The sequence below is a fragment of the Symsagittifera roscoffensis genome, chromosome 10 (genome assembly GCF_963678635.1).
Source record: "Symsagittifera roscoffensis chromosome 10, txSymRosc1.1, whole genome shotgun sequence".
In the NCBI taxonomy this organism is placed as follows: domain Eukaryota; kingdom Metazoa; phylum Xenacoelomorpha; order Acoela; family Convolutidae; genus Symsagittifera; species Symsagittifera roscoffensis.
The window spans coordinates 38,839,596-38,854,073 of record NC_087071.1 but is presented as its reverse complement, the minus strand read 5'-3'; the positions used below and the strand labels follow the sequence as shown (position 1 = coordinate 38,854,073).

Below are 14,478 nucleotides of genomic sequence, written 5' to 3'. Positions count from 1 at the left end.
AATCAGCAAATAAAAAAAAGACAACTAAATTAATTTAAATTTTAAAATCGAATTATACAAATCAAAAACAAGGAACAATCTCACCCGAGCTCAGTAGGTCCAGCGGCGCACCACCAGACTCCTCAAGCCAGTTCCAGTTTCCCACCTCCCCACAGAAAGCCACTTGACAGACCTGTCTCTAAAATCCCTCAGAGGGCGCTCCACATACAGGCACAAACATCAAACATAAATCTATTTAATAAGTTTATCACAACAATTAGGCTAAAAGTTTATCACAACAATTTACTCTAGAATTAGGTGAATAATCATAATAAAGCAACTCTAGAAGAAGTTTTAAATGAATAAGTTCAGCTCAAGAAATTTTATTCGAAGATCTCAATCCCATTGTTGGAAACTGTTAATGTACTATCAGATGTTGCGAATCTTGCCTTTGAATTTTTTTTGGAAAGATGGTAAATTCACCAGTTAAAGTTAAAAATAATAAAAAATAAAACAAGGAAATATAAAATGCATAAACTCAAGTACCTCAATTTTCCCTTTGAAATTGACTGCTCAAATCCTTGTAGTTTTCGAGATATAACTTTTCTTTGATTTTTTGCCTCCAATTATGTCGTACCCGGTATGCAGCTCAGTTGTGAGTGGAAACACTCTTTTTCAAGGAAGGGAAAATTGTTGGGAATCGGAAACTTTTAAAGGAAAAATCAAGCTTAAAACTTGAAGTTATAGGAGATTTTTACAAGTTCTAGTTTTTAGAAATTGATGAAAATATAGAATCAGAGATGAGTTCTTTTGAACACCTGAATTGCACGTTCTATCTGACAAGGATAGTTGTGATTCGGTACCTAGGTTTTCTATATTTTGTGGCTTTCTTGATTTCACTTAATCAAAATTTGGCGCTGATTGGATCAAGAGGGCTTCTTCCGGGAAATCTTCACATGTCTTTTATGTCCAAACGATTGGGGGAAATTTCAAAATTCGAAAAGTTTTTTCAAGTACCTACTCTGCTTTGGTTTATCGATTACGAAAACCCGACTGACTTTGATTATTATACCAATCTGTTATCAGCTGTTGGTATTTTTGTTTCCGCTTTTGTGCTGTTGACGGCACGGGCAAATTCTGTAATTATGTTTCTTTTATGGTTTTTGTATCACTCGATAGTGAACGTCGGTCAGCGCTGGTTCTCATTTGGCTGGGAGTCTCAATTACTGGAAACCGGGTTTTTGGGTATTTTCTTTGTACCTCTTTTGTCTTTGTCGCATTTTCCTAAAACATGCTCGCCTTCAAAAGTTGTCATCTGGGCTTACAGATGGCTGATATTTAGAATAATGATCGGTGCTGGTTTGATAAAACTCAGGGGTGACGAGTGTTGGAGAAATTTTACATGTATGAATTACCACTATGAAACTCAGCCAGTTCTGTGCCAGTCGGTCATGTTTGGAAGTTTGACCTTGAGAAGAGCAGAAAACACTTGATTTTGGAGTGAAATTTAATTTTTAAAAATTTCGAATGGAACATGTCATGCACGATTTTCTCGCGATAACTGAAAATCAGAAAAAGAAATCAGAACAATTTTAGAACAATTGCGGGGAAGTTGTCAAATAAAAACGAGTGGGAAATTGCTATTCGCAATTTCCATCATAGTGAACAAGAGTAGAGCTGTCCTATCTGAAATAGAAGACAGAGTATCCCCGAGAGAGCGATTATTCAAACTGGACCAGAGTGAACCTTCGGCGGAAAGGTGGACAGCTTGAGTGTCCCAATGGTTCATATAAAACTTCGTTCTTGAGTTCAAACTTACCTTTGTCGTTCAAACTGATAAACATTGAACTTATCTAGTTACCATAGTTAATTCTAGAGTTGCTCACCCATTTAATTACTTCCTGTGCTTGAGCGCACCAACATGTGAGTCCTTAATTTAAATTTCTAGAGTGTGTTTTATGATTGTTATGTTGAGGTAAGGCGAGTTTTAGGTTGATCCATCTGAAATGGATCAAAGTTCCACTGTCTAATAAAAAAGCAACTTAACGGATTGTTCCAACCCGGTTTTTAACGGCGTTCATGTATTTTGGGTATTTTGAGACCTAAGTATGGGGACGTTCTTAATTCTAGAGTGGGGGGATATTTTGGTAGTAGCCTTAAGCAGTAGCGGGTCGTAGTCTCATGTCACAAGCGATCCGAATTGGCTCCGACTGATTTGAGGTGGAAAAACACAAGAGATAGTGTCCCTGACTCCTGAGCCAATAGTTATAGGGCCTATTTTTCTTAAGCCTCATGTGTGACTGTAGTAGACGAATGTTACATAGTGTTTTTATGGCGCTCCTGGGTGTTTACGACATCAAGACTACGGAGTCGAACCCACTTGAGACAGCTTCGGGCTGAATGCCCATTCTAGAGTACCGGCGGTACGGTTCGACAGGAACGTGCAAACCTTCCGGTTGTACCGTGATAGCTTTTTAAGAAAACTCGAGAAAATTTCCTGGTACGCTCTCCGAACGAGGCTTAGCTAACCGAGTAAAGGGGGGCAACTAGGGGGACAAAAACACGAGCAAAAAGACAAAAAGCAAAACAAAAACCAAAAAAGAATAGAAAAAGGAACAAAAACCATAAAACGAAAAAAGACAGTGACTTTGACACCAGATTAGTTGGATCAAACCTTTATATTAATTAAATAGTATACCCATACTGTTTTACAAGTTCGATCGTTTCGATCAACCTAGCAATTTAAACCAGTAAACTGAATAAAGTGCCCGAAGTGGGGCGTTGTCAAGGGTTTTCAGATAGCTTGGAACTGAGCTGAACCAATAGGAGACTTGACTGGAAGAGGTGACCAGCCGAGTGGGAAAGTGGTTCAGGGACACTTGGCTGAACCAATAGGAGACTGGACTGGAACAGGTGACCAGTCGAGTGGGAAAGCAGCCAAGAAGGATTTGGCAATTCTCGAGTTCTCGAGTTGGGCAGAACGGGTATCGTTAGAATCCACATTACATTATAGGAGATAAGTGTAAAATTGGATAAGCGAAATCCCCCAGTTTTGAGGAACGTTTTTACTTGAGCAGGCCTGGAAACAGGTCTACGGTTTTCTCTTGAGAGGTTTAGCACCCGGCGCTTAAAGTAATTTTTAGGCTTAAGAAGGGGGGCTAGAAAGGGGGGAGGTTAGAAGGGGGACTGGTTAGGCTAGAGGTTGGCGGTTGTAAATTGCAAAAAGGGGGAAATTAGAGTAACTAATTAGTCGACATCGTTGACTTAGTTACATTAGAAATTAACACGCGTTGGTAATATTAGGTGGAGATCCAAAATCCAACTCGAGTTAAGGCTGGTACGCTGGTTGGTTTGGTAGGGGGGACCGGATATAGACAGCTTTTGTGATACCCCATAAGATCACTAGTGGGGGGAGGAAAACGCGTGGCAATTAGGTACCAGACATTTTTTTTAGACGAAAGGTAGACATTGGTCACCTTTAAATTTTAGGTGGGCTCATTTTTCTGTTTTTATTATTTTTCTTACTTAAAATTTTTGTTGCATTTTATTGAGGATTTGTGTTTGGTTTTATACGAACAGGTGATCACAAGATACCTGCGCACCTACATTGAAATAGAAACAACCAAAAAGAAGAGGGGGGTCAGCATTTGGCTTTTAAGAGAGGGTTTTTGGGAAAATTTTACTAGAGCTTGAGTGGTGGTACAAGGTACGGTGGTTCAAGAAGACCCTACAACGAGGAAGACACTCCGTGACGAGTATTGGGACAAGACCGAAGAAGTCTTGGGACAGAGCAGTCTTGGGATAGTGGTCTTGGGACAGGGTCTTGGGACAGTGGTCTTGGGACAGGGTCTTGGGACAGTGGTCTTGGGACAGGGTCTTGGGACAGTGGTCTTGGGACAGTGGTCTTGGGACAGGGTCTTGGGACAGGGTCTTGGGACAGTGGTCTTGGGACAGGGTCTTGGGACAGTGGTCTTGGGACAGTGGTCTTGGGACAGGGTCTTGGGACAGGGTCTTGGGACAGGGTCTTGGGACAGTGGTCTTGGGACAGGGTCTTGGGACAGGGGTCTTGGGACAGTGGTCTTGGGACAGGGTCTTGGGACAGTGGTCTTGGGACAGTCTTGGGACAGTGGTCTTGGGACACTAGTCTTGGGACACTAGTCTTGGGACACCAGCCTTGGGACACTGGTCTTGGGACACTACCCTTGGGACACTAGTCTTGGGACACTAGTCTTGGGACACTACCCTTGGGACACTAGTCTTGGGACAGTAGTCTTGGGACACTAGCCTTGGGACACTAGTCTTGGGACAGTAGTCTTGGGACACTGGTCTTGGGACACTACACTTGGGACAGTAGTCTTGGGACACTAGCCTTGGGACACTAGCCTTGGGACGGTAGTCTTGGGACACTAGCCTTGGGACGCTGGTCTTGGGACAGTAGTCTTGGGACACTAGTCTTGGAACAGTGGTCTTGGTACAAGGGTCTTAGGACACTAACGGAGAGTACTGTGATAGTGACGAATAGTCTTGGGACGGTATAGAAATTGAAGTCAAATTACAACAAGTGCGTTTTAAGACAGAATAAGACAAATCGAAATAGGTAGGGTTAAGACCAAATTAAGGAAAATTTTTCGGAGGTTTTAGAAAGAGAATTGGATAAGGTTTTTAACACGTTGTACAGAATTTGTTACCACAAAAAATATTTTTTTTTACCCTTAGAATAGAATCGTGTATATAATAAAATTGTAAATAGAAGCAGTTGTAAATAGAAATAATGAGGCGGAGTAGGGTACCGGTGCTCGAAAAAAGGTCAAGTGGATCAAACACGAAATATAATTCATCGCTGCGCGGAACGACATCAACGGGCCCAAAGATAACGAAGACGAACTTTTCAGTTAACATGGTCAGCACAAGGAGTACAGCGGAGAACAGGGCGAAAGAGGGCACGGAAGGGGAGCGAGTAGAACCCACCATCGAGATTGATCTAGAGACACCCGATCAAAGTGTGGATGAAACAAGGAAGATGGCGACAGAGTCAACTCCAATGCCCAATGCAGAGGAACCGAACCAGAAACCCATAGAGTTCTCACCGATAGATGACGCGGAAGATGCAATAAGCAACACCGAAGAAACGGTGAAAGAAGACTCTCAAGTAAAGAGGACATCTTTTACGGAAAAATTGGGAATAATGTTCGGAATAAAAACAAAAGAAAACGTGATTGAAGAACCAAAAGCAGAAAGAGCACGAACGTTTGGGACAGTGAGCACGAAGACCTCAGAAGCCAATCCAAGAGAGGAACAAGCTAAAGCAGAGGCTACGGCCGAAGAGAGACCGACAGCTGACCATGAAGAGACTACCATTGAGCTGGGTGACTTGTTGGCGAAATTAAATCAGATTGACAAAAGACTTAAGCACAGTGAAGAAGACAGAGAGGTGATAAAAAAGGAAATAAGATACAACAAGCACGAGTATCTAGACAGTTATTTTAACCTGGCTAAGGCAACAGAGGAGAGACTCAAGGAGATGTCAGACAAGGTAGAAGCCACCAATGAAGAACGAGAAAAGAACATCAAAACAGACATGCAACAGTTGAAGAACCGATATGATGATGTTAACAGCCAATTAGGGAGCCTGGAAAGGAGAATGGACACAATGAGCAAGAGTCAAGCCGAGAGTTCGTGTGCAATACAGGCGAAGTTGGATGCAATCTTGAGAGGTTCTACTCCACAAGAAAGACCGGCAGCGGATCGTACGCAAGGCACCAGAGTCGACTTTGCAGAACCACAAAGGAACAAACGACAATCGACACCGTTGCCCTTAACCAGGGATGCGATAAGCATAGCACCAACAGCTGCGAAAACAATAATGAAGAATGGAACGTCGAATACAACGACTGCTCCGGGAGATTCAACAGCTAACAGCAACACAGGACCGGATGCTATGACATGGGCCAGCACTTGGGAGATGATGAACAGGACTCTAGAGGCCTTCGCCACGAGGAACACTGACTCGAGCGACAGGAGAGAGGGAAAATCAAGAAAGACATTCAAGAAGCCAAAAGAATTCAAGGACGACTCCGATGGATGCATTGACACTTGGGTGGAAGTGATGAGATTACATCTAGAACAAGATAACTTGAGTGACGAAAGACAAGCATGTACAGCCATACTGAGCAACTTGGAAGGAACGGCATTAAAATGCGTGGTCGCAAAGAAGGAGGAAGAACGCGACACCGCGGACAAGATCTTCGAGATATTGCTGAATCGGTTCGGGTCAGGCATGAAGGGTCACCAAGCGATGATGCGATTTGAAAAGAGAAGGCAGAGGGACGACGAGTCAATAGATCGGTTCCTAGATGACCTCGAGAGCTTGAGAAGGAGGAGTGACCCAGAGGAGTCGACAAATAGACGGAACTTTAGCATTGCCTCGAAGTTCATCGATGGGGTGAAAAGTGATGACTTAAGGACAATGTTAGCAACATACTACACATTGTCGAAGGACAGCGCACCCACCCCAGAAGAAATGAGACAGAAATCAAGAGAATACATGCTGATGAAACCTAAGAAGTACTCATATTCCGAAAACAGGAACACGCAAGGGGGAAGCCAACCCCAGAGGTCATCATGGTACAAACCTAGAGATGATATGGACAAGCGCAGATCATGCGCGAACTGCGGGTCAGCGGATCATCATGTGGCTGACTGCACAACGTACAAACAAGGCATGAAGAGCCTAGGTTATGCACCGGATGAAGAGGATATGAGCCAGATGGAGGAACACGAGTACTATAATGGCTTAATCATCAAGATAGGCGCCAGGTGCTTCTTCTGTAACCAGGAGGGGCACTTCAGAATGGATTGTCCCTTGTTCTGGGAAGCGGTCAAGGACCAGAATCACCCCAAACATAAGTTGGCATTAGCGGCGGTGCAGAATCAGCGGAACAGGCAAAACGAGTTTGAATCTAGGAACTTGGGGGCACCAAACACCGAATTGCCGACGAAGACAGTGAAAGCTGTGACACATGTTAGCGGTGCGTTAGAGTCCGCGGCCGGAAGTTCTCTAGAGATAAATTATGAGAAAGCGGCGACGGAAGCAATTGCCAAAGTGAAACAAGATCTGGCTGCGAAAGAAATAGAGCAACGACTAAAGTTGGAGATCGAAAGACAGAATTTTAACGGAGCATTAACCGGATCGAACTCAATACCAGAGGCTAGAACGGGCTCAATGAAGACCGGGAATTGTAACACCGTGAAGATGGTGACAGGTAAACCTTTTGGAATATCGAAAATCGGAGCAAGAATAATGTCGATAATCACAGTGGGCGGACACGAGGTAACCAGAAACTTGAGCGAGCCGAGCGACCAGACGATAATGCACATTGACGTGTATGCAGACTACTTGAGTGGAATAAGTCCACAAACGACTTCTAGAGCGCTCAGGGCACTACTCACGAGAGGGGGCAGCAAATCGGTACGTGTTGATAATAGGTACACTGAAGCTTATGGTCCACACGAGGTCATGCTAAATATAGATGGAATCAACATCTATACCAAGACGATGATAACATGCGACGAAGACCTAATTGGACAAATCTATGTAGGGAAAGAAGAATTGAAAGTAAGATCGATCGGACACTGTGCCATGCTTGAAGAAGATGCAATGCACATCGGGACGGAAGCAGACGTGACAGGGCACGTGCTAGACATAAATGGCAAAAAGACTCAGTTGCGTGGATTACTTGACACGGGAGCAGTCTTGAGCGTCATACCAATCGAAACATGGGAAAAGATGGGCTTTGACAAAGGTGACTTGATAGACTCGAGAATACGGCTGTCAGCTGCAAACAAAGGGGCCCTACGGGTGCTGGGCAGGACGCCGATAATAGCCCTCAATTTGGGGGAACGTAACCTGTGGATGAGCTTCATCGTGGTAGAAAACCTAGATGAATCTGACCAATTCATTTTGGGCAGAGACTTCATCAGGAATTTCGACGTAACGATTGATCTAAATAATGCAATGTTCAGGATACGGAACCCGGATAGGAGGTACGCAATCAAACCGGTAAATTTAATAATGGCAAATGAAAACAAAGCACCGGTATTCTTGAGTAGGAGAGTGAGGTTAAAAGCTAATGAAGCGGCAATTGTAAGCTTGAGGATGAAAAATTATAATGAACTAAGCGATAACAAGCAAGTGTGTATAGTTCCAAATCCTAATAGTCAAAGCGCTGCTGTTTTAGGAAGATCATTTTCGATAACGAAGAGCGGCCTCTGCGTCAGTGTCTTGTTGAATACCCTTGATATACCGATCACGATACAGAGAGGGCGGAAACTGGGTTATGCTTTACCGGTTAAAACTCGATATGAAACAATTGAAAACTCAAAACAAAATGAAGTTGTTGATTGTCCCAACCACAGGGACAAAATTTGTATCTTGAGACGATTGCAGAGAATAAAAGATTCTTCAGGTCTTATCAAATCACTTAAGTCAGAAACGGACGATGGGCTTTCGAGCTGTTCGAACTTTCCAGAGCGACTCACACTAGATGAAATGCAAATTGATAAACCGGTTCTGCCGGAGATTGAACATTTAAGGGGCAAACTGAAAGATGAACAGCTCGAAGCTATCAAGGACGTACTAGAGCGAAACGAGGAGGTTTTTTCAAGGCATAAGGCGGATATCGGGTGTTGTAATTTTGTTGAACATGAAATTGAACTTGAGGAAAACGCGGTACCACACAGGGAGGGGGCGAGGCGCATGACCCCACACAAATCGGACGCGTGTAGAAAAGAAATCGAAACGTTACTAGAGTATGACATGATAGAACCATCCAAGTCACCGTGGGCGTGTGGAGTAGTGATGGCCAAAAAGAAAGGCGACCAGTTAAGGTTTTGTTGTGACTTTCGATACCTGAACTCCGTCACGGTGAAGGATGCCTATCCCATACCTAGAATTGATGAGAGCCTCTCGAAGTTAGGTGATGCGAAATTTTTTACGACTCTTGATTTAGGCTCGGCCTTTTGGCAGGTACCATTAAGGAAGCAAGACAGGGACAAGACAGGGTTCGCCTGTGAGTTGGGTCTGTTTCAATGGAAACGGATGCCGTTTGGACTCTGCAATGCAACAGCCACGTTTCAGCGGCTGATGGCACACGCGTTGATAGGCGTGACGAAGAAGTACGGCAACCTGGTAATGTGCTACGTGGACGACGTGGTAATAGCAACGCCAACACTAAAAGACCACATCGAGAGGCTTGACGAGGTGTTCGCGTGCATGAAAAGATCGGGGCTGAAGTGTAAACCATCAAAGTGCGAGATACTCAAGGACTCGATTAAATACTTGGGAAGGATGGTAGATAAGCACGGCATCAGACCTGATCCAGACGCCGTGGAAGCAGTCCTAACCTGGAAATCACCGAAGACGGAGCACCAGCTGATGAGCTTCCTGGGTTTCGCCAACTATTATAGAGAATTCATCAAGGGCTATGCGGACAAGGTATACCCGATGCAACAACTAATGAGACATAAGGGCAAGAAGTTCACGTGGAACAACGCGGCAGAAGAGTCATTCCAGAGAATAAAGAAAGAGCTATGTGAGGCACCAGTACTGGGTATGCCGACTGAGAAAGGGATGTACGTGCTAGACACGGATGCATCAGTAGTCGCTATTTCTGGGATTCTCCATCAAGAACAAGAATGGAATGGGAAAACAGTCTTGAGACCAATAGCATACGGGAGCAAGGTCCTAAGTGACACAGAAATGAAGTACGGGGCACCGAAAGCAGAGATGTTTGCGGTGGTCACCTTTGTCGAAAAATACAGAGCATACTTAGGCAGTGAGCCCTTCAAGCTGCGAGTCGACAACCGAGCACTAAGCTGGCTGAAAACGTACTCAATGGACCAGAGCTATATTGGGAGGTGGATAGTTCGCTTGGATGGATACAACATGATAATTGAGCACAGAACACGAGATAAACATCAAAATGCTGACAGCTTGAGTAAGAAGACGGAGTTCTACGAGAGGCAAGAACAAAGAGAGGCGGACAGACCTGAGATCAAAGACGGCTTCTCCTTCATGGACAAAGAAACGTACGACAGTCTTCCACTCACGAGATGGCTGGACAAATCAGGCAAACCGATTGAAGATCATCCCGAATTGCCGGAAGAGCCTCTTGAAAAGACCATCTTGAAGAAAAGCAGAGGGATTCCGATAGGAATAATGCTCAAATCCAAGATCGTGAGGGAAACACTCAAGGCAAAAGGTTATGATCTCATCCAGGTAGAGGAGGGAACGGTCCGAATAGATGAAGACTTAATGAGGTTGCTTGAGAAACTATCAGATGACAAGCCCGTGATCCAAGGGAAAGGTCAGGAGGCACCGGAACTAACCATACTTCGGAGAGAAGAAACAGTGAACAATACTGATGTCTCAAAAGGAAGCATCACTGATAGCAAGGAAGTCGTGCGATCACTAGTTGAAAAAATCCCCGAAAAAATTCTGGAGCAGACAAAAGTCAGGGATAAGAAAGTAACATTCAGAGAAGAAGTTGGACACCTGGGACTAGATCAAGAGTCCGGGGAGTGGTCCAGATTCATGGAAGAAGACGAAACCGGAGAAGGGAAATTGTCCGGGGAGCGTAAAGAGTGGGATGAAGACTCGGATGAGAGCAGCGAAGACCAAGACAGTCTATGCATGATACTGGCGGAAGAGAAGATAAGACAGCACGACAGGGAATTACAGACGGATCCATCTTCAGGGACGTATAATCTGGAAATACAAGAGGTACGAGGTGGTGAAGAGCTCGAGAAAATAGCAGTTTCAAGAAAACCACTAAGGGAACTATCGTGCAACTCAAACGTCAGAACGAATCTGGTACCAGAAGACGACATGAAAATCGTGAAAAGGATGATATGTGTGAAACTGAGCGATGACATCCACAACCCTGGTGAGATGAATGGACAGATCATGGCGCTAAAGGAGCACGTTAAGGCGAGATACAGGCTGTCTGACCTAATAAGGGCCCAGAAGAATGACAAAATGACAAGTAATCTCTCCAAATGGATCCATTCGGGAGTCAAGGAGAAGGGGGAACTTGAGGAAGACAGCTACAAGATCTTGAGCCAGTTCTACAAAGAGAAGAGAGATTTACTTTATCACACAGCTGAAGGGGTGATAGCGTGCAAGAGAAGAGATGAGGAAAAAATATTACACAAACACAACCTCATCATACTACCACAATTGTACCAAACGGAGGTGCTTTTCAGATCACACGACCAGATGGGCCACCAGGGGATAGATAAAGTACAACAAAGGATACTTCACAGGTTTGACTGGCCGGGAATGAGAAAAGCTTGCGAGAGATGGGTGAATGCCTGCCTAGCATGCCTTCAAGTAAAAGACCCAAGGAAGATGAAGTTTCCCCTCAAGTCTGTCGAGAGTTCGGAATTCAATGAAGTGGTGCAGATAGACCATCAGAAAATCTGCATGACGGAGTCGGGTTATAACCAAATACTAGTTATAATAGATCACTTCACCAAGTTGGCGGAAGCGGTTCCGTGCCAGACAGCCTCAGCAGAGGAGACATGTGATCACCTGATAACGCATTGGATATCGCGATATGGTTGTCCAATGACTTTCCAGTCAGACAACGGCAAGGCTTTTGTGGGGGACTTGACAAAAGAATTGATGAAGAGATCACACATTGCTCAAACACACTCGACGACCTATCATCCACAGACCAATGGGTTGGTAGAGAGACAGAACAGGACACTGGTCAACATGCTCAGGGTGTACTGCTCGAGATACATGACGGACTGGGACAAATACCTGCCACAAGTAGTAGGAGCCTATAATAGTACTCAGCACTCAACGACGGGTATCAGTCCTTTCATGATGTTGACAGGCAGGGAAAGGGCAATGCCTCTAACATTCTTCTACCCGGAGTACGAGGGGAAGAGGACGTCACCTCAAGCATACGTGAAGGAAGCGATCAAAAGACAACAAGAGCTAAACGAGCTATGTCGGAGAAACACGGCGCAAGCGCAAATGAGGCAACGCAAGAAATATGACGAAAAGATACTAAGAGCAAAGCCATACGAAGTGGGCCAATACGTGTGGGTTTTCCAAAATGTCATACCGCCCAAGGGAACAAAGAAACTACTCAAGAAATGGAGAGGACCGTTCATGATTACGGAAGTACATCAACAAGGAAGGTTCTATCGCTTGAGTACAGGGCGAGCAGCACATTACGAAAATCTGAAGCCTCACATTCCGTCTCCGGAGGACTGGTGCCTGCCAAAAGACATGGAAGGTCTTGAGTACCTGGTGGTGGAACCAGCGTGCGAAGTGAATGAGAAAGGCACTAGAGAGAAAAATGATGGTAATGAGAACTTGAGTTTGGACGACAACGAAAAGATAGAAGTGGAGTCGGATGCAGGTTCATTTGTAGAAGAAGACTGGAACGATCCCGAGCAAAACGAGGTACCGAAGTGGATGGAGCCGGATCGACCAACACCACCGGAAACCAGGACTGGCAATCGTAAACGCACAGGCATGAGGTACAATAGGTACGGGGATGACTTCTTAATCGATAAGATACAGCCAGACAAGTTGGGCGATGAACTACTAAGCGTAGGCGAACTGGAGGCCGGAGAGGAATGGCAGGTCATTGACGATGGTGGACATTATCCGCAGGACGATTACTCGACGCCAGAATTGGAGACGGATCTCGAACGGAGTGAGATAGAAAGGAGGGAGAACACGAACTTGAGGATTCTAGAGTGGATGCGTGATGTCAAGGGCGAGAGCCGTGAAGGACAAAGCATTCAGCAAATCGATGTATCAGCAGCAAATTACATGAAGACAGAGGACCCTCTTTTCGGATGGACAGCAACAGACAGGCCACTGGACATCCCCAAGGACAATTCAGACCCGACTACATCGACGGGGACGTCGATAAATATTTTTGTCCGGGGAGTGGGGGTAGGACTTACCCACACCGAAAATTTGATGATAAAGAAGCTCAAGGAAGTGAGGGAAACAAGCGGATTGGAACTGGAGGAAGAAGAACCAGAGCCTACCATAGGAAGGAATTTCAAAACGAAATTCGAAATACCCAATGAATACTCAGAGAACATCATGATAACAGATAGCGACTTCATCCTGTCAAACAGGACCAGCGCGATCTGCATCACGGCGGACATGAGTTTCAAATCAAGATTGGAGGCTGACTTCAAAAGAGAGTACCAGAACGTAGAGTTTCTGTTCAGACAGAGGCCAGGACTGGGAGGCATAGCAGCGCTTCCACCGTCAGTGGCACAAGTCCCGGGCAAATACCTCTGCTTCCTAGTAACGAGAGTCAACGACAGAAACACAATTGATCCCGAACACGTGATATTGGCACTGACAAGACTACGTGACTTCATGATTGAAAGAGGAATAGTGGAGGTCTCGATGCCGGTGTACGACCCAAACAGGGGCAAACTGAGCTCGAGGGAATTGTACGCTATCCTACATGTGGTCTTTGCAGAAACAGAGATAATGGTGCATCTTCACAAGAAGTACTACTTGAGCATCGCCTGAGTCGGGTACATGGAGGTACCAGGTCGGGTGTGAGGGAGGAGTCTTGAGTCAGGTACTGGGGTGCGGCGCAGGTAAAGGGATCTTAAGATGTGATTGGCATGACAATTGAATTTTAAAAGAAAGAATTGATGGTGCTAAAACATAAAATGAATCTGCATGTTCTTAAGGGAGATCCAATCAAATTGTTTTAAGTGATATGTGAATGATAAGATTTTAATCATATGGGTAGAAGGGGGGTCTCTAGGTTAGGAACGTGACATACTAAGTTTTAATGAGCTTTATGTTTTCAGATCAAGTTTGAAAACAAAGTTGAATATCCAACTACACTCAAGCGAGAAACAGAAAAAGAGAATCTTGATTGAACACGCGACAATCCGGATCTACAGCAAGTGCTTGCAAGAGAAGATTTCTAGAGATTTCTTGAATTGGGTAATACTTGAGTTGGTAAGGTAATTCTTGAGTTGGTAAGGTAATTCTTGAGTTGGTAAGGTAATTCTTGAGCTGGTTGACATCTATCTACACACATCCCGAAGTTATAAAGAATGGCAGACCGATTCTGGAACTCTATGCCCACGGCTCTGCAGAGGCCCACTCTTGACGAGCTGTACAGACGCTTGAGGGACCTGGACCACACCCAGATCGACGAGAGAATGGCGGTGATGCTGAATGCGATCCTCCAGTTGGAGGACCAGGGCGAGTGCAGGGAGTCTGCGACGGAGGCTGTCTTGATAGTCGGCTACACCACTGAGGGCATATCAAATCGAGCACAGACCAGATGGTTGTCTTGGAATGCGGATGGAGGAGTAAGGGGCTTTGACTTGGCAAGAAATCCCGGCCTGAGTAACAACACCGAACACGGCGCAGGAGAGTTCCCGCTACCGACGAGGCCAACAGCGAGATCCACGGGCCAGAGCTCGAGT

General features: G+C 45.0%; 2 protein-coding genes across 2 annotated transcripts in view; both read left to right on the top strand.

Moving 5' to 3' along the window:
• The window catches only part of LOC134855437 (adrenodoxin-like), a 327,732-nt gene that overhangs the window by 295,972 nt on the left and 17,282 nt on the right, over window positions 1–14,478 (top strand). The window lies entirely within an intron of this gene.
• On the top strand, window positions 757–1,472 carry LOC134855059 (lipase maturation factor 1-like). The gene has a single exon (XM_063871438.1). It carries the CDS (start codon window positions 780–782, stop codon window positions 1,470–1,472), a length of 693 nt encoding a protein of 230 aa, XP_063727508.1. The 5' UTR covers window positions 757–779.

Coding starts and splice junctions, on each gene's coding strand:
- LOC134855059 (XM_063871438.1), top strand. CDS start 780: ATGAGTTCTTTTGAACACCTGAATTGCACGTTCTATCTGACAAGGATA.